Genomic DNA, 19697 nt, shown 5'->3' with positions numbered 1-19697 from the left:
TGACTTATTTTATTTAGCATTATACTCTCTAACTCCATCCACGTGGTTAAAATGATAAGATTTCATTCTTTTTTACGGCTAAATAATATTCCATTGTATATCTATATAGCATCTCTTCTTTAACTGATCATCTATCGATGGACACTTGGGCTGCTTCCATACTTTCTCTATTATAATCTATCTTCTTTAATTAATTTAACAATGATTTCCTGAATCCATCGATGTAAGGCACTGTGGCAAATGCAAATAAGTAGGAAAGAAAGTAGGCAAGGGAAAAAACACAGAGTAGACAAATATAAAATGGGAAAATGGAAGTAAATGAATGCATGATGACAAATGCCTTGACTATCTGTCCTTGGTGTGGGAGGAAAGAAAAAGTAGTGAACACCAAACACCAAAAGCTCTCCAAATAGTTAAAATTCACAGGAGCCCATGGCTTATTAACATACATCAGAAGCACCGTCTAAGTCTTAAATTCTGATCATTTAGCTAGAAGCTAATGCTAGGAATAGCAAGATTATCTTGAAATGTTCTTGATGAATGCATTACCTTTTCATTTTACAAAAATGAAAGAAAGGGAAATAACTTTAGATGAAATCAAATGAGAAGTGGCACAGTAGACAGTTATGGCTTCTCAGGAAGAAAAAGAGAGATGCTATCAGTCTTGTAAAGATATTTTAGACAACTTTCGAGAAGTGGGCTACGTACAACTAACTTGCTCTATTGATTATCCTGGATTGGATATATAGCCCTCTCAGGGGGTTAAGACAGATATGAACATTAAAACTGTTTTATGGGAAAGTTACTGTCTGTATGTAATAGGCTGCTTTAAATATTAACTTTCTATATTCATATTTTAATATCCAAAAGACAGTCTATTTTACAGATAAGTGACCTGTAAATTTCCATCACAAAAAATAAATACTCTCTACTGAATTTATTTTCTGGAAGAACAAAATTCACAAAAGGACTTTTGGAGAAAAAAACCCCACATGTTGGTTAAAAATTAATGGAGAACGAAAAAGAAGTTTTTTCTTCATCTAGGTATCCAAGATAAATATAAAATGAAGAACCAGAACAAAGAAAGACCATGTGGCTTCTGTGGGGCTTCTTTAATTAACCTTTTAATTTTTCTGGTAATTATAGATTCACTTGCAGTTGTAAGAGATAATGCAGTGGTCTTCTGTCCCCTTTGTCCAGTTCCTCAAAAGGGTAACATCTTGCAAAACCTTAGTTCGATGATATCGGGTTTTGTAAAAATGTTTTTGGAATGCAAATGTTTTTGGAATGCCAACAGTTTACTCAGAAGCAAATGTTACACTTTAATAACAAACCACACTGAAGCATTGTGTTTTTCCTCTCTTATGTTAGCAAATACACAGAAGAGCAATTTAAAAAATGAATTTACTTCAAAGGACAGGTTCTTACACCCACAAACACACACCTGTAATACTTGCCAAGGTTTTTCAAAAAGCACTTACGTCCAGAGCTCACTTTTGGGGAAGGCTACAACAGTGGTCAGGACCTGGATTTTTTTTTTTTTTTTAAGATTTTAATTATGTATTTGGCAGACAGAGATCACAAGTAGGCAGAGAGAGAGGGAGGAGGAAGCAGGCTCCCCACCAAGGAGACAGCCCGATGCGGGGCTCGATCCCAGGACCCTGAAATCATGACCTGAGCCAAAGGCAGAGGCTTTAACCCACTGAGCCACCCAGGCACTGCAGGACCTGGATATTTTTAAAAAGCTCTTTAGGGAGTTTGGAAGTTTCCTTCTGCTTGACGCTCTAACTTTAGGTCAACTGGGAAATGTTGAGATTTCTGGGCCAGGCTTCTGAGGTATGGAAAGATTTCCTTGCAGATTTACTAGAAATAGTGAAGAACTTGTCCTGAGTCTGTTATGCGTCTTTCTCCCCAATGAAGAATTTCATTCTTTCTCTGCTTCTTCTTTGATTCATGACTTCTTTCCTGGGCCTTTACCTGGGGTCTTGGGCTCTTCAGCATTTGGGGTCCCCAAACCCGGGAAGGCCTTTCTTTTCCCATGAGCTATATTAGGACAGGGCTGAATTTTGGAGACTTTCCTGTGGCACGTTTTTGCATGCCACTGGTAGCAGCAGAGGGAATTCATCTTTGGACTTCTAGCACTTGGTGCATTTCCTCTACTGGTTACTTTCTCCTCACATTCTGAGGTCTCTTCCTTCCTAGGTCCAGATTCCTTTTCTGGAACACCACCAGCTGTAGGTCCACCTCAACTTCAGTTAGGGCTGAAGATAAATGGGTGTCTTTCTAGGTTACCTATCAATACTACTCACTGGGAATATTATCAATCCTCACCCTTAATTTAGACACAGCACCCTACATTGTCTGTATACTGTTTTTCAGTTAAATTTATATGATCCATGCATAATGGACAAAGCAACTGAATCTTCATTTCTCCAAAATACTTGAAAATTCATGAACTCCTTTAGCATTTTAAGAAGTATAGGATGAAAGAAGTTTCTAGGTTTGTGCTTATTAAAAAAAAAGGAAGAAGAAGAAGATTTAAAAAAACAAAGAAGATGAACAACACAGTGTGATTTTTGCACTCAAGTTTCTACACCACCATACGTTGAAACTTAAGAGAACAGAAAAATAATTCCAGGTTCTTGTTCAAACTTGCATATACATGATTGTCGTGTTTTATAAAACAGTCCTAGAGAATCATCATAGATTATTTGAGATATAGTCTGTCTAGGATGATGTCATGAATTTACAGTAAGTACAGTCTGAGAAGTAAAGGGATTTATTTCTGCTTCTCAGAAAGGTGTGCTTCTTCTCAAATTCTGATATAGATGTGCTCATATTTGGATGGCTATGCTAGAAAACCAGGCATACACACAGACATGCAACAAGTTGTGGATCACTCCAGGAAGTCAGCACGGTGACAGAGATTGAAAATCAGCTCCTGGAAGACCAAGGTCATGAATCAACTTGCATTGAGTGAACCCCCCCACTCATCTAAAACCTGTCATTGGAGATACCAAGCTGAAAGCTGTCACTGAAACCTGTTATCTTTGCAGAAGGCTGTCAAGCATTGAAAGTCAAGTAGAAAACCACATCAAAGAGCCCAGCGAATTGCCTTTGGCAGGTTCTGGAATGTGGCACTGAGGTGGCACTCGGCTCTGAGGTCTGATTATACCCAGTAGGGCATAATTCAGATTGTTGGGGGAGTCAATATTCCCATCCTGGTTCTCCAAAGGATGCTCACATTGGAAACACTTTTAAAGCAGGACCACTGGTAGAGAAATTCTGAATTGTAACAATAAATATACAATCTACATTGGGGAAGGGAGGGAGGGGTGAAAAAGTGTGTACAGATAACCTTATCAGTCACACATATTTTTCCTGAGCAGATAGACCCAGATGGATGACTTAAGGTATAGGAGAGGGTAGCCTGAGATAAGGCAAGGAGAACTGATCATGAGAACATTACAAAGAAGAGTCTGAAGTCAGGAATCATGGTGCTGACTTGAGAAGCAATTCTATGAACACACCAGGCCAACCCAAAGCAATCAACCATGAATAATCTCAGACAAATGTTGATTTGGAGAAGGAAAATGGATCCCCCCAAAGTCGCCCATGTAGCCACTTAGGTCAAAAGAAAAGGCAATTCTGGGGCACCTGAGGGAGCACAGTTGGTTGAACACCGACCCTTGGTGTCAGCTTGGTTCTAATCTCAGGGTTGTGAGATGGAACCCCGTGTCCAGCTCCACACTCAAGTGGAGTCTGCTTGAGTTTCTCTCTCTCCTCTCTCTGTGTTCTCCTCCCTGGACTCTGGGGGCTATCACATTCCAAAGGAAACACATAAAATTTTTAAACAGAAAGGAAAGAAGGAAGGATGGAAGGAAGGAGAAAGAAATAAAAAAAAAAAAAAAAGAAAGAAAAAGGCAAGTTTGTGACCCACAGTAAGAATGAAACCAAAAGGCTGACACTGAAGTTGTTATAGCCCAGTGTGGGGGCTGTGGCCAGCTAAGGCTGTTGAAAGGGATTACTAAGAATGGTTTGTAGTGACACACTTGGTTACAAAGGGATTATTTCAAAAAAGAGAGAAAGACAGTGAGCCTGTTTTAATGGATTAGAGTTTTAAGAGTCAAAAAATAAGATACAAAAAATATACTTAGTACCAATAGAAACCCAGGTAGCACTAAGCAGAGACATAATATAACACCTCTGTGTTTATTTTCAGGTCACACAGTGGGAGCACAGCAAGGCATTCTCTAATTCCATGGACCATCTGAAACTGATAATTGCACAATAGTGATTAAGAGGGAGGCAGCTCTTTGTAGTAGCAATGGTGAAAATATGAAGTTCTGTATTCATAAATTTCCAAAGACAAATTAGGGCGATGGGGATAATTAAAGGCAGGAGCATCAGGTTGCTGGCCTGATATATAAACACAGGAGAACATGTTCCTCTGTCCTCTAATGTAATAGGAAATATTAAAGCAAAACCTTGGGGTACCTGGGTGGCTCAGTCAGTTAAGCTGCTGCCTTTGGCTCAGGTCATGATCTCAGGGTCCTGGGATTGACCCTGGCATCAGACTCCAAGCTGAGCGGGAAGCCTGCTTCTCCCCTACCTACCATTTCCCGTGCCTGTGTATGCTCTCTCCCTCCGTCTCTCTCTGTGTCAAATAAATAAATAAATAAAAATCTTTAAAAAAATAAAAAAGCAAAAAACCAAAGAGGTAAGAATTTTACTTCCATTTGTGCATTTGGCACAGAGCTGTCCAACAGACCTTTTTGCAATGACAATGCACTTGATCTTGCTGCCTCCCTCCCTACGGTAACTGCTGACCATATATGGCTACCAAGCATTTCAAATAAGGCTGGTTTAACACTACCCATGATCCACAAATTCAGTGCAATCGCTATCAAAAGTCTATGGATATTTTTCATAGAAACAGTAAAAAAAAAACCTAAAATTTCTACAGAACCATAAAAGACCCTGAAGAGCCAAAGGAATTCTAAGAAAGAAGAATGAAGCTGGAGGCATTTCAAACTATGCTACAAAGCTACAGTAACCAAAAGAGTATGATACTGGTGTAGCAACACACACAGACTGATGAACAGAATCTAGAGTCCAGAAGCAAACCCACACATATACAATGTATAACCAACTAATATTTGACATGAGAGCCAAGAACACTCAGGGGAAAGGATAGTCTGTCTCTTCTATAAATGGCGTTGGAAAAACTAAGTATTCACATGCAAAAGTTAATGAAGTTGGACTCCTACTTTACATTATTTACAATAATTAACTTGAAATGAATTAAAGACTCTAATGTATGACCTGAAGCCATAAAACTCCTAGAAGAAAACATCAGGTAAAAGCGCCTAGACATTGGTTTTAGTGATGATTTTCTGGACATACCACAAAAAGCACGAGCAACACAAACAAACCAAACAAATGAGACCACATTGAACTAAAAAGCTTCTTTCTCCACAGCAAAAGAAACTATTTAAAAAAATAAAAAGGCAATCTATTGAATAGGAAAAAAAATTTGCAAACTATGCATGTGATAGAGATTTTAATACCCAATATACATAAAGAACTCATGCAAAAAACCCCAATAAAAACCCACTATAAAATAAAAACAAAAACCCAAAACAACTCAATAACCCTGGTTAAAAGTTGGCAAAAGATCCTAGGCATGTTCCCAAAGATACACCAAGGGCCAGTAGGTACACGAAAAGTGCTCAATGACCATCAGGAAAATGTAAATCAAAACCACAATAACGGCGCCTGGGGGACTCAGTTGGTTGAGCAACTGCCCTCAGCTCAGGTCATGATCCCGGAGTCTGGGGATCAAGTCCAACATCAGGCTCCCAGCTCCTCAGGGAGTCTGCTTCTCTCTCTGACGTACTCCCATCTCATTTGTTCTCTCTCTCTCTCTCTCTCTCTCTCCAGTAAAAAAATAAATAAAGTCTTCCAAAAAAGAAAAAAAAAAAACCACACAAAAAACCCCACAATAAGATAGCTCCTCACACCTGTAAGGATGGCTATTATCAAGAAGACAAGACATAGAAAGTATTGGTGAGGATGTGGAGAAAAGAGAACCCTTGTACACTGTTGGTGGAAACAGAAATTGGTGCAGATGCTACAGAAATGAATATGGCAGTTCCTCAAAACACTAAAAATACAACTACCATATGATCCAACAATTCTACTTCTGGAAATTCTACTTCAGGAAATGAAATCACTATCCCAAAGAGATATCTGCCCCCTCCATGTTCGCTGTAGCATTATTCACAAGAGACGACACATAGAAACAATGAGTATCCACAACTGATGACCAGACAAGTAAAATATACATTGGAGTATTACTCTTCCATAAAAAAGAAAGAAATCGTGCCATTTGTGACAACATGGGTAGACCTTAAGGGCATTATATTCAGTGAAGTAAGTCAGACAAAGACAAATGTACTATGGTCTCACCTATATATGTTACCTAAAAAAGCTGAAATCGGGGCACCTGGGTGGCTCAGTGGGTTAAACCTCTGCCTTTGGCTCAGGTCATGATCTCGGGGTCCTGAGATCGAGTCCCACATTGGGCTCTCAGCTCAGCCGGGAGCCTGTTTCCCTCTCCCTCTCTCTCTGCCTGCCTTTCTGCTTACTTGTGATCTCTGTCAAATAAGTAAATAAATAACCTTTAAAAAAAAAAAAAAGCTGAAATCATAGAAACAGAGAGTAGAATGGTGGTTGCCAGGGACTGAATGTGCAGTAAATGGAAAGATGTGATTAAAGGCTATAAAGATCCATTTTAAGAGAAGTAAGTTCTGGGGATGTATAATCATGGGGACTATAGTCAACAATGCCTTACTGCATACTTCAGAGCTGCTAAGAAAGTATGTCTTAAATGTTCTCACTAAAAGAAACAAAGGAAGGGAGGAAGGAAGGTGGGGGGAGGGAACGGAGGATGTGAAGTGATTAGAGTGTTAACTAACCAAGTATGGTAATTACTTGAAAATATAAACATGTATCAAATCATCACATTATATATATATTAAAGTTATATCATGTTAAATAAAAGTCAGATCTCCCCACCCCGCCCAAAAAAACTCCATGAAGATTTTAATGTGCATCCTCTGCTTTCAAACGCTGCACATAAACAACCTAACAAAGTCAGGGGGGATATACACACAAAAAAATATGTGGCTATTACCACTGAGGGAGTGAACTTTAGCCTTACTTACTGACGGACTTAATAGTTAAATTTAAATAGCCACATGTGGCTGGTGATCACCATAAAGGTTAAAGCAGATTTCTGAAAGTCCATTTTATATACACTTTACCTATATGGATTCACTAAATCCTTACAACCTTATGAGGCTGATATTTTATTATGCACCTTTATTGTATTTCTAAAACCCGAGGCACAGAGTGGTTAAGTAATTTGCCCCAAATAACACAGCTTGTAGAGCAAGTGGCTGGTTCTCGAACCAAGAGCTAATTCCAAAGCTCTCACTCTATGTTCCTTATAGCAACATGCACTACTGAAGGAGCAAAAACCATGGGTAAGGTAAATATTAGAGCCATCTAAAACCATTTCCCATTGATTTGTTGACTAGTAAAAAAGTCAGGAGTCTACCTGTCTTCCCTGTGTTTTTCATCCAGGTTTTGTTAGAAGACTCATTGTCAAAGCCATCCAGCTGCAGCTCCTGGTACTCTTCGCCGACCCGTGCATGCTGGTCTACAATGTCTATGGGAGACTGGAGACGGCCCCCGCAGCTGACACTAGATGTGACCCAGTGCTCAGGACCATAGGCACCTGTTAAAAGAGAACCACACTTCAGTCCTCATGACTCAAGGGTTAGGGGTGAAATGAACAGGATGTAAAAAGTCAACCACTGTATCTCTGAAAGTACATCACACCCCCACCCCACACCCCCCGCCAATGTTCCCACCCAAAGATGTCAGTCTGTTGAAAACTATGGATCCAAGCCATTTGCTTGATAGGGCGATAAGATTAAAGAAAAGACATGTTCCTTAAGATGGTTTTGCTTCTTGATTTGTAATCAAACATTTGCTACTTTATCTGTAATCAGATTAAGGGAGCTGAGCAGAAGGGCTGTCAGAGTTGTTCGCATTTTTAAAAAATTCTAAGTAAGTCTTCTAAAATAAGCAAAGCATTTATTCACAAGAAACCACCTTCTTCTGTTCAGCATGTTTTGCTATTATCAACAGTATACCAAACACAACAGCTCCTATGAGTCTGTGAACTGGAAAAAGGAAAAATTAAAAATTAAAGGCCACATAACACAGGATGAGAGTGATGACAAAGAGTGGGGCAATGAGGCAGGATTATCTTTTGGTTAATCGGGGAAGATTTTTCGGTTTGGCCAGAAATTGTAAATTAGTGGATTCAGGTACTCACCTCTCCTCCTCAATCCCTCCCTGGCACAGGATATGGGGGTATAAAGGTGCACTCAGAATGAATGCAGCACTACATAAAGGCAGGCTTTTGGGGGGATACATGCAGCAGGAATGAAAATGCAACAGTGCAGAATCCTAGTGGGTAACAAGAAGGCATGGGCAGAGAAAATATACTGCACCCACCTGTCTGCACTACTTGGAAACGAAATAATCTGGGGGTGATGTCTATTAAGTTGATAACAGGCTCTGAGATTTTTTCTGCACCCAGCCTTTAACATTTTTGACATGATAAAGCAGGAGTGGCCCCTTGAAAGGAAACACCCTTTGCTAGAAAGATTTACATCTCTTTTTAAGAATAGGATATGAAATAAATCTAAATGTTACAATTTTTAGGTTTTCCAAACAATAAAGGATAATGTGCATATATATATGTACATATATATATATATATATAGAGAGAGAGAGAGAGAGAGAGAGAGACCTAGGTTTCAGTTTTAAATTTCTTCACATATCAGGGGCACCTGGGTGGCTCAGTGGGTAAACCTCTGCCTTCAGCTCAGGTCATGATCTCAGGGTCCTGGGATCGAGCCCCATGTCAGGTTGTCTACTCAGTAGGGAGCCTGCTTCTCCTCTCTCTCTCTCTCTGCCTGCCTCTGCCTACTTGTGATTTCTGTCTGTCAAAAAGAAATAAACTCTTTAAAAAAAATAATAAAAATAAATTTCTTCACATATCAGATGAGGATGGAATAGCCAAAGTGATCTGAAGAGACCAACTCATCCAACCACCAGTACTTTTCCTACCTCTCTCTAAACCTAGCATCGTGGAATGGAGAAACAGAGACACCGTAAGTCTTCCTACCGCTGAATAAAAGCCTACACACTTGTGCCCAACACACTACCATGTTCACACAGGCCATCAATATCCCCACCCCCTAAGTCCATACAGCTCACAGTTGATGTAAACAATGGTCCCATGAAAAAAGAGACAACCACAGAACATCTTTTTAGTCACAGTAATGGTCAAGGCTGCAAGAGCAATCGATGTGATACCCCCCCCCCCAAAAAAAATGATGCATATTCTTGCTACATGGCCAATAACCTGGCTTCCTTCTACACCTGGGTCATTTTCCCTAATTCTCATCCGAAACAGGAAGATGGAAAAGACTATCAGGAAGAACATGCTAGCTGCTCCACAAAGGTTTAGCAACCTCAGGGCACTTTTCAGAATCATTTACAAGTGTTATAAGGCTTTCTAGAAAAAGTTAACATCACCATTTTCTTGACTATAAGGCTCCTTACTAAAAGAAGAAGCATCAAGTGCTTTTCACTCATGTTTCTTCACCTCTTGGACAAATTCCCTAAGACTCTGATGAGTCATAAAGGAACAGAGTGTGCATTTGCATATATTCTAGCCAAACTTTATTTTCATCTGCATCATTACATTTGAAGGAAAAAAGGAGGGGAAAAGGGACATAAGGAATAGCTCCAATTTCCTGTCCATTCTTTAAATTTTCTTCCAGAGGAATAAAGTTATTGTTGATGTGTCTCATGGGCCTATATGTTCAAATGATGGAAACTAATGTTTTATTTTTTTAAAAGATTTTATTTATTTGACAGTGGGGGGAAGGAGGGAGGGCACACACAAGCAGAGGGAGCTACAGGCAGAGGGGAAAGGAGATGCAGGCTCCCCATTGAATAGAGAGACCCAAGGCTGGGCTTGATCCCAGGATTCTGGGATCATGACCTGAGCCAAAGCCAGATGCTTACTGACTGCACCACCACGGCATCCCTGGAAGCTAAAGTTTTAATATCGTGTATGTGTGTGTGTGTGTAATGACATTTAGAAACTCACTAGTACGATAAAATTATACTCAATGAAAAAAATGCACAGTAAAACAAATCCAAACATGTTTGACTCCAAAGAAATAAGAATGCAAGCTGTCCTTAGTAAAAACACAGACACCTCGTAATTATCCTACTAATAAAGAAAAACTCTCAGAAGCACACTTTCCATTCATATTATTTCTCAAAACCTTCTAGACATGGGTGACATATAATTTAGCACTCTGTAAAAATATAATCAGGGTTCGTACCAGTGGGATTCATTTATTCACTGGTAACAATCTCAAGATTTAAGCCGACTACATGCTTGCTTTCACACTTCTACCCAATGTACATTCAAGTGCAATTTTAATTGAAACTGATCTTCCACTTCAGATTTTAAATTAATTTTTCTTTGAAGTGCTTCATGCTCCAGACACCCTTGCCTTGCAAAAACCCCTATGTCATTAGTGGAGGAAATAGAACGCTTTTCCAAGCTTGGGGGTATTGATTACCTATTCTCACATCGAAGCACCATCGCCATTCCACACTGTATAAATCTCTCCAGTGTTAAGACACTTTATAAAGCGCTGAGAATTATATCATTAATCATTTGCAGTTGTATAATCTCAGAGTATTGAATGCTTTGTTTTTCAGAAGTTTGAATAAATGCTTTTAAGTAAAAAACATGACACTAAATAAAGACCGTGGTTAACTTAAACCTAGTTTTGGGGAGAAAACCAATCAGCAAGAAGCCTTCCACCCTCAGATATGACATTCTCCATCTAAAATAAGAAGGAAAAGTCATTTGCACTTCAGTTTCCCCTTACTGACTCTTTCTTAGAATGAGAAGGACATGTGCAGTTGGCAACCGGACCCGTTTTCAATTGCTCACCAACTCCGACATAGCAACCTACTAGACAAGGCTGTCTTCCCAAAAGGGCTGGACTGGGAGCATAGAAACTACAGGGTGGTTGGGCTGCCCAAAGTAATTTGCCATTCGCCTGTTGAGAGTCTTGTGGGAATGCAATCTTCATGAAGACATACTGCCAACATATTTGCAGCCAGAGAATCTATATTGGCAGTAAAACCTCACTCAACCTGTGATGAAAGCTACTTTCTTTTTAGTGAATTCCATGAATGCATTTAAAACTCCTGCCCAAAGGTTTAATGTTACCGTCAATACACGCTGGTGGTTTCCATGAGGCATATGCACAAGGGCCATGTACCAACTTGGCAATGGACACCTGTGTTCTTTGGGACAGCCTATCACTCATGTAATTTGTTGCCCACTCCTTAATTTAATGTCTGTCTTCCTCATTAGTTTGTGACTCTCAGAAGAGGTTCCTTCTCTGTGTTGTTTACCATTATTGCCATACGTAAAGCAGAGCCCTACCTACAGAGTGTTGCTAATACATATTTTTGCGCACAAATACATGAATTAGAAGATGACATTAAAGAGTTGCATAGTTGTGTCTCCTAATGACACTATGGTGCTATTTTAGTTTTAATTTTATACTTTTATCTGCTGACTTCTTCCTACTCTTCCTGACTCCCTTGGTTTCAAGAGTCAGGAGGTCAACCTCCTTCCTTTCATCACTAATAGGTTAAATTAGTCTGAATGGGGAGAAGGTACAACAAGCAGTTTATGAAGCCCAAGATGGAAGGTATGTGCAAATTTAACTAGCCCACTAAAGGCAATTACACTTTTTTTAAAGAAAGGAATGTGACAGAACTTTGCTTTCAATGCCTTTACTGAAGCATGATTATTTTTAAGGCTCTCTTATTTTTTCTGTTCTTTAGCAGAGTTCTCTATTGAAAGAAGGTCAGTTAAAGACCAAAACCAGTCTTGTTCATCAGTTCATCACTGTACACATTTAAATATGGACTTGACACCTGCTCTGTACCAGCCACAGTGCTACAAAATGGATGCCAGCAGGTGGAGCTGCCACAGTTCACCTGGGCTTACCCTGGACAACTGAAGCTGCCAGAGGCTCAGTCTGTTCATCTGTACAATGGGGAAAATTAATGGTATCCAAGCCATAGGGTAGTTTTGAGGATTAAATGAGATAAGCAATGGAAAGTACTTTACGAAGTACCCAACAACGGGGTATATGGGTGGTTCCAGTGGTTAAGCATCTGCCTTCAGCTCAGATCATGATCCTGGGGTCCTGGGATCAAGGCCCATGTCAGGTTCGCTGCTCAGTGTGTGTGTGTGTTGGGAGGGGGGGTGTCTGCTTCTCCCTTTCCCTCTCCCTTTGTTCTCTCTCTCAAATACACAAATGAAAGAAGAGCCCAACAACGAAAACTCCGTAAATAGTGGCTACACTACCACTGCTATTATTACAAAAATGTGTCCCAGGCCCTCAAGAACTTGATTGTCTAATGGAGAAAACAAGCATGTAGTCCAATCAAAGGCTAAGGCAGGTCGATACAAGCATCTTGCCATATACAAAGAGAGAAGAGAGGCCCTCACCTCCCCAAGGGCAGGACTTTAAAGGTGACATTTCAGGGGAGTCACTCCTTGAAACACTGAAAAGTATACTGGGCCCTGGTGCTTCCCATTTTGGAGAATGCGAGTCAAAAAGTACCCTTGAAGCTCTGGGAAGTGGAGCTTATGCCCATCGACAGCTGGACTTAGTGCCTAGCTTTCAAAGAACAGAAAAAGCAAGCTTCCCAGTGGAGAAGCCTGGTAATTCCACCTTAACCAGGTAGTGAACGATACCATCACCTGTGATGCTACACACCACTATGCACATCTTGACAGATGTGGTAAGAAGGGCATATCACCTCTGTATGTTCTTTCTAAAAATCTATAGTCTCTGTCTAATCATGAGGAAAACACATCAAACAAACCCAAACTGAAGAACATTCTATGAAACACTTGGCTGATACTCCTCAAAAACGTCAAGGTCATGAACAACCAGGAAAGACTGAAAATTTGTCACAGAACAAAGAAGACTAAAGAGGGAAAAAAAAACCACACACACACACCCAAAAAATTTGCATGGTGGTATTCTAGCTTGAGTAGCAAAACCAAACATGGAAATGAGTGGGAAAACTCATTAGCTCTGAATGAAGTTGAGTCAGTTAATACACCCTTGCTTGTTTCCTGGTTGTTCTTTGTCAATAGGGTCATTTTCCTGTGGTTACTCCGACGAGAAGAAGAAATATTTATGAAACTGATCAGAAGTCAAATAAAATCTAAGTTTTGTGAATATCCGTATTTTATTGGATTTACTGTTATATATTTGGGAGTAGGTCTATGGCCTAACAGATAAAGGTGATGGGCACTGGTTTATAGATAATGCTGAGATTGCTGTCCTCAGCTCTTTGTATGAATTTCCACTGAGCAAAACCAAAGTAAGAGAGATTTGTTTGAAGAAAACACAGCAAGCATGTGGGTGATATTTCATTATTTAACATTATATAAAAACATTATAAAGTTGGAGAAACTCACCTTTAAAAACTGTAGTTATGGAAGAACATTATTAGCTTAATTTATGACTCATTTGTGCATTAAAAGAACCACTTCTACCTCCCTGGTGTACCATTAAGAAGCCACTGTATTTTTCTTGTTTTGAGATGCTACAATTCAGCTGACGAGCATCAGGAAGACATATTTCTACAGTAATGTGAATAAATCACACAACTGGAGTTTAACCAACTGGCCTGTTTAAGACAGACAGAATTCCCCACGTGAAAATAATGGCAAATACTGTAACTCTGGGCTCATGTAAGACCTACTTTAAATTCAGTATCTCTTTAAAGCAGATTTAATCCAAGAATTTGGTCAACATACATAAATTTTGTACCAAAACTAAGTTATTGTGTTCAAAGAAAATTCAAATAAAATCTGAGAGAAAAACCTAATTTTGACCCTCTACTTCCAGCAATATTATTTGACAAGTCCAATGTGAACAGATATAAATATAGCAGTAAGACTTTTCAGCAATTTGAGTAAACAATCTCATTTAATTCAGTTCATTATTAAGATCTGACTTGAGAAAGAGATAAAATTGCTGTTTTAGAGTATATAAAATCATACTTTTATCTAAAAGTGAGGAATTTCAAATATCTATCTAGGATTTGTGTCCCAAACAATAATTTCTTTAAATACCTAAGAGATTCTTCACAGAAAATAAGCATACACCTTGAATTTATTTTACCATAATATATCCAAATAACGGTTTCTGTTCACTAATGAAAAGCCATTAAAAATAATGAATTCTGTCTAAATCTAATTAAAAAGAAAACTAATATACATGTTATGTGCTGTTTCTAGTCAAATATGCTTATTAATTCCTCCCTCAAGGAACTTATATTAAAAGTATTACCTGAATCCAGGCTTATTACCCTGCATCTTGTTGTCTACTTTTAACCAACAGCAACAATCCAAAAATATTAGTATTCATTTTTTTACCTAATATTATAATTAATGGTTTTTCTCCCAAATCTAAAACACATCTTAAAACCATTCCATTGTTTAATTAAAAAGCTTTATGGGATTTAGTTTGTGATTCTTTTGCATTCTCCACTATCGGGAACTTAATTACCTTTTGTACATTTCTTGCCATATATGTGAAAAAAGGAAAAAGTGCTAAAAAGCATTCATATTACTAATCTCCAGTGTTTTCATCTTTTATGCATGTATAATTATGAAATTGTTCAATGTTATTCATAGGAATATTCTAATTTTTAAACCAGTTAAGAAAATGTAAATTTTCCTTCCAGGTAATAGAATAGTTCGGCAAATTTTTGTTTTTAAATTTTAGGTATAAAAATGTCATTCCTCCATTTCACATCAATGGTGGGTTTTTAAGGGAATATTGACAGCTAACCATAACACCAGAAATACTATCAGACAATAACACCAGACATGGGAATGCCTGTATACTTTTATTTTTTTAAAGATTTTATTTATTTATTCTTCAGACAGAGATCACAAGTAGGCAGAGAGGCAGGAAGGGGTGGGGGGAAGCAGGCTCCCTGCTGAGCAGAGAGCCTGATGCAGGGCTCAACCTCAGGACCCTGGGATCACGACCTGAGCCAAAAGCAGAGGCTTTAATCCACTGAGCCACCCAGGCGCCCCTGTATACTTTTTTAAAATACCAACTGTTACTCATTTTATTTCACAGCATCTCTGTCTTAGGACTAGATGTTAAAACTAGAAAATAGCACAAATCTATAAACTGAAGATCCCTGATTCTAATCTTGATGCTTAAGATCTCTCTGAAGCCCATTATATTGTCCTTAATAATGAGAGTATTGCAGGGCCCCTGCGAGGCTCAGTTAAGCCTCTGCCTTCAGTTCAAGTAATGATCCCAGGGTCCTGGGATTGAGCTGTCATTGGGATCCCTGCTCAGCTGGTAGTTAACTTCTCCTCTCCTTTTTCTGCTCCCTCTGCTTGTGTGCTCCCTCTAAATAAGATCTTTAAAAAAAAAAAAAAAAAAAAAAAAAGAGGGTATTGCATAGAGTAAGGATGCCAGTAATGACAACCCGGGAGTTCTGAGCTACAAAACTCCTGCTGAGTAGAGGCTCAGAAGGATTGGGTGATTGATTAGTGATGTCTGTATGAGTATGTGGTATGGCAGCAGTAAAGCAGGCACTATGCAGGCATGCAATTCACAGACTAGAGGATTCTGATCCTTTGAAGACAAAGTCTGTAACAATGTATGTTTAGACATAGCTGGGATATAAAAAAAATTGTATCTTTCACATGGAATCTATCCTCTAAACATGCAGTCAAAATTCTTAATAATAATTGAGACAACAAAATCAAACAAATATTTTTTAAAGTTGGGGCAACTTAATTTTTACTTCTTGTAGATACAAAAAGGAATGGGTTACAAAGAGCATCTGAGGTATTAACAACAAGAAGTCATAATTCTTACTGTCCAAACATCTCAAGTGTTTACAAGCTATAAGTAAGTCTGTTCCAGACCTAAAGCTTTCTTTCTTTCTTTTGTTTTTTTTTACTTAAAGATTTTTCTTTACTTATTTGACAGAAAGAAACACAGCAAGACTGGGAACACAAGCAGGGGGAATAGAAGAGGGAGAAGCAGGCTGAGCAGGGAAACCAACGTGGAGCTCAATCCTAGGACCCCAGGATCATGACCTGAGCCAAAGGCAGATGCTTAACTGACTGAGCCACCCAGGTGTCCCTGGAGCTGAAGGTTTCAACCTTCAGATTAAGTAGGTTTTCAAGCAATCAACACTCTTTTTTTTTTTTTTTTAAGATTTTATTTATTTATCAGAGAGAGAGAGCGAGCGAGAGCGAGCACAGGCAGACAGAATGGCAGGCAGAGGCAGAGGGAGAAGCAGGCTCCCTGCTGAGCAAGGAGCCCGATGTGGGACTAGATCCCAGGACGCCAGGATCATGACCCGAGCCGAAGGCAGCTGCTTAACCAACTGAGCCTCCCAGGCGTCCCGCAATCAACACTCTTGAAATGACAAAGACCTGTTCTTTTAGAATTCTGACTGCCTTCCACAAAACTTAATGTAACCATCCAACAATAAAAATGACCATCTGGCACGGTGGAAAGAGGGCTGGGTAATGAGACTAGCCATCTGAGTTCTGGATCAAAGATGGGCAGTAAGCTCTAATTCACACGTAGCTCCAAATGATTGTATAATGATTATCAGTGAAGAGCAGATCAGTTAGCTATGCCTGCCAGGAGCATGAGAGAGATAGGTGGTGACAGCCCTGCCACAAAATCGTTCTTTTCATTACTCTAGTCTCAACTCTGTAAGGTAGACTTGGATGTGGCTGCAATCAAGTCTTATAATAATTCCGTTTCTTTATACACACAATACAAGGTTATATTGGATTATTGCTAAAACTTATGTAAGAGTTCTAAATTCACAAGAACACTTTTTTTAACACCTAGAAGAATGAATTAGGCATGTAAAGTACTTGTTAATAGCCTAGCCAAAATTCACTCTCACTGACTACATTCCTACAAGTGATCACAGGGATGTGATGAGTATTATATAAGTCATTACATATAGAGCATGTCCCATAGGACTTAGCACATAGTATCTGTTCAATAAACATGATTATGTATACTTTCTTCTGCAAATTACATTCAAACCCTAAAATCTGGAAAGCCTGACCCTATTTCTAAAGCTCTGGAAATAATGTCTGGTTGGTACCTGGCCATAGGTCTAATTTCATCCTCCTTAACAAGTAATTGGCTTGGGAAAGGGTGTTAACCCAGCACTAAGCCAATTAGCATATGGGATTTCCCCAACTGGAGAGAATGTTTTAGGTTAGTGTGACTCAAAATAAGGCTCCAGATTTTTGCTCAGAGCCAGAGGGAAAAATCTACCCTCCTCCCAGAATGTGAATGAACAAGAGGAAGGGAGTGGATTGAACTATAACCAAAGAGGAATCAACCAGAAGCCAAAGCTGACAAGTACAAACGCCAGAGGAAAAACAGAAAAAAGGGAGCAAGAGGGAGGTGAGGAGAGGGTTGGGGAAGGGAGGCAAAGGGAAGGAGGAAGGAAACAAGCCTGATCAAATCATTCCTGAAATTTAGATTTCACCTCTAGACTTCTTGTTTTTTTTTTTAAATCTTTGTGGGTTTACAAGAGCTTGAGTAGGCTTTCTGCTATTTGTGACCAAAAAAATACTAGATATAATCAGAATATTTGTTCAAAAAGACCAACAATTAAATTATTCAATGCTTTTTCTACATTCATCACTAAGACGAAAATGTCCAATTATCAAGATAAAAATCAGAAATACATGCTGGATGGACTACACAGGAGGATAACATCTCCTGATTCCCCTTCCTTCCTGTGTCTCTAGCTATGCTCTAGAAGATAAACTTGAGTAAAGGTTTAAAGATCTCATTTAGACAAAAGGAAAGGGAACAAGCTCCGAAGTCCCTTGCTGTAAATTCTTACTCTTGGTAACGGAGAGGGTAGGAGTCAGGGGTAAGAATCCCTGAAAGCCTTCACTGGAATAGCTGCCTCTCACCGAAGACTTCTGCCTCAGACACAAACCAAAGTACAAGTCATTAGGTAGGGAAGACCCACCAGGATTGCAGCCACATCCCACCAATGAGACAAAACTGACAGCTGAAGATGGAGATTTCCTGTCTTGGGCTAAAGGGCCTTTTTCTCACCATAACTGTCTAAGGCCAGCACCACGGCTCCACATGCTCAGGAGAAATCCCAGTCATGAGTAGGAAGAGGGAAAAATTCCCAGAGTTTGGTGTTTGGGCGGGCTAACAGTCTATGAAACAACCCACCAACATAAGGGCTGAGAGGAAAAGAACAGAAATTAAAAACAGTTTTGTGAGGCGCTCACTCAACAGCTGAGGGGCCTGGTGTGGAGGGGGTGTGTGGGATCGGGAGGCACTTCAAAGGGTGCAGACAGGATGATTAACATGCTTCCTGTGGCAACTATAAAAGGAGGAATGTAAGCTCTAAATGTATTAACTATTAAACACTATCTGGGAGAATGTCTAGACAAAGCGACACATTTATGAGGTAAAGCCAAAACAACACGACAGATCATGTGTCTCTGTCCCACTATGAACAGTTCACTTTAACTTGTACTTTCCTCTATTTCAATAAATGTATAGTGTAAGTAACTTCCAATGAAGGGGATCTAGAAGGAAAATTGGAGGGATTTAAAAGAAGTGACAGCGACAAAAAGAATATCAACAGCCCCACTTCCCCTAATCTGAGGACTCTTTCCCTAACCTAGCCACCTGAAATAGCACTCCCATCCACATCCTATTTCCCTAATTTTGGTCACTTCTCTTCCTTGTATGTAGCCCATGAGAAAATAAGCTCCATGATGTCGAGTACTTGTCTACTTTGTTCATAAGGTACACAGAAGATGGTCAATAAATACATAAGGCAAAGCAGATAATCTTATTCTAGGATAAGTTCCAAATGGATTCAAGGTTTAAAACGCTTCAAGACATAAAAGCACAAGAACTAGTTGTGGAGAAATCTGGAGTAGCAAAAACATTTCCACATATCATGTATAAACCCAAAGTCAGAAAAAGACTGATAAAGTCAAATATGTTAAAGAAACATTTAATTTTCTCATTCCAGAAAGCACCATATGAAACATCAAAAGATGAATAATCATCAACATCTGCAATTCATACCACAAAAGGGAAAATTCTTTAGTACATCCTTTTTTAGAATACCGAGATTCTAAAAATCAATAGCCCCAAAACCCATATAAAAATGGGAAAGGCTATGAACCAATAGTTCCAAAAAAAGGGAAATGTAAATGGATCCTTAATGTAGGAAAAATTGCTGTGCCTCATTAATAATGAGAAATACAAATTAAAATTTTATAGATGCATTCTTTCACCTACTAAATTAGTAAACATCAAGATGTTTGATTATACACTGTTAGCAAGGATATATACAAATAAGCACTTTCATTTATGGCTACTAAAAGATTGATACAATTTTTCTCCAAGAAAATCTGGCAA

The 19697-nt window shown here is 39.1% G+C and overlaps 1 protein-coding gene across 3 annotated transcripts in view; it reads right to left on the bottom strand.

Moving 5' to 3' along the window:
• The window catches only part of PTPRG (protein tyrosine phosphatase receptor type G), a 698789-nt gene that overhangs the window by 286426 nt on the left and 392666 nt on the right, over window positions 1–19697 (bottom strand). For all 3 annotated transcript variants that reach the window (XM_059390081.1, XM_059390080.1, XM_059390082.1), the window contains exon 3: window positions 7625–7804. In XM_059390081.1, coding sequence (XP_059246064.1) covers window positions 7625–7804 — 180 coding nt within the window. The remainder of the gene's footprint in view (window positions 1–7624; window positions 7805–19697) is intronic.

This window comes from Mustela nigripes, chromosome 2 (assembly GCF_022355385.1).
Source record: "Mustela nigripes isolate SB6536 chromosome 2, MUSNIG.SB6536, whole genome shotgun sequence".
NCBI classification, from domain to species: domain Eukaryota; kingdom Metazoa; phylum Chordata; class Mammalia; order Carnivora; family Mustelidae; genus Mustela; species Mustela nigripes.
The sequence above is the reverse complement of the archived record's forward strand: the minus strand, read 5'-3'. Positions and strand labels throughout refer to the sequence as shown.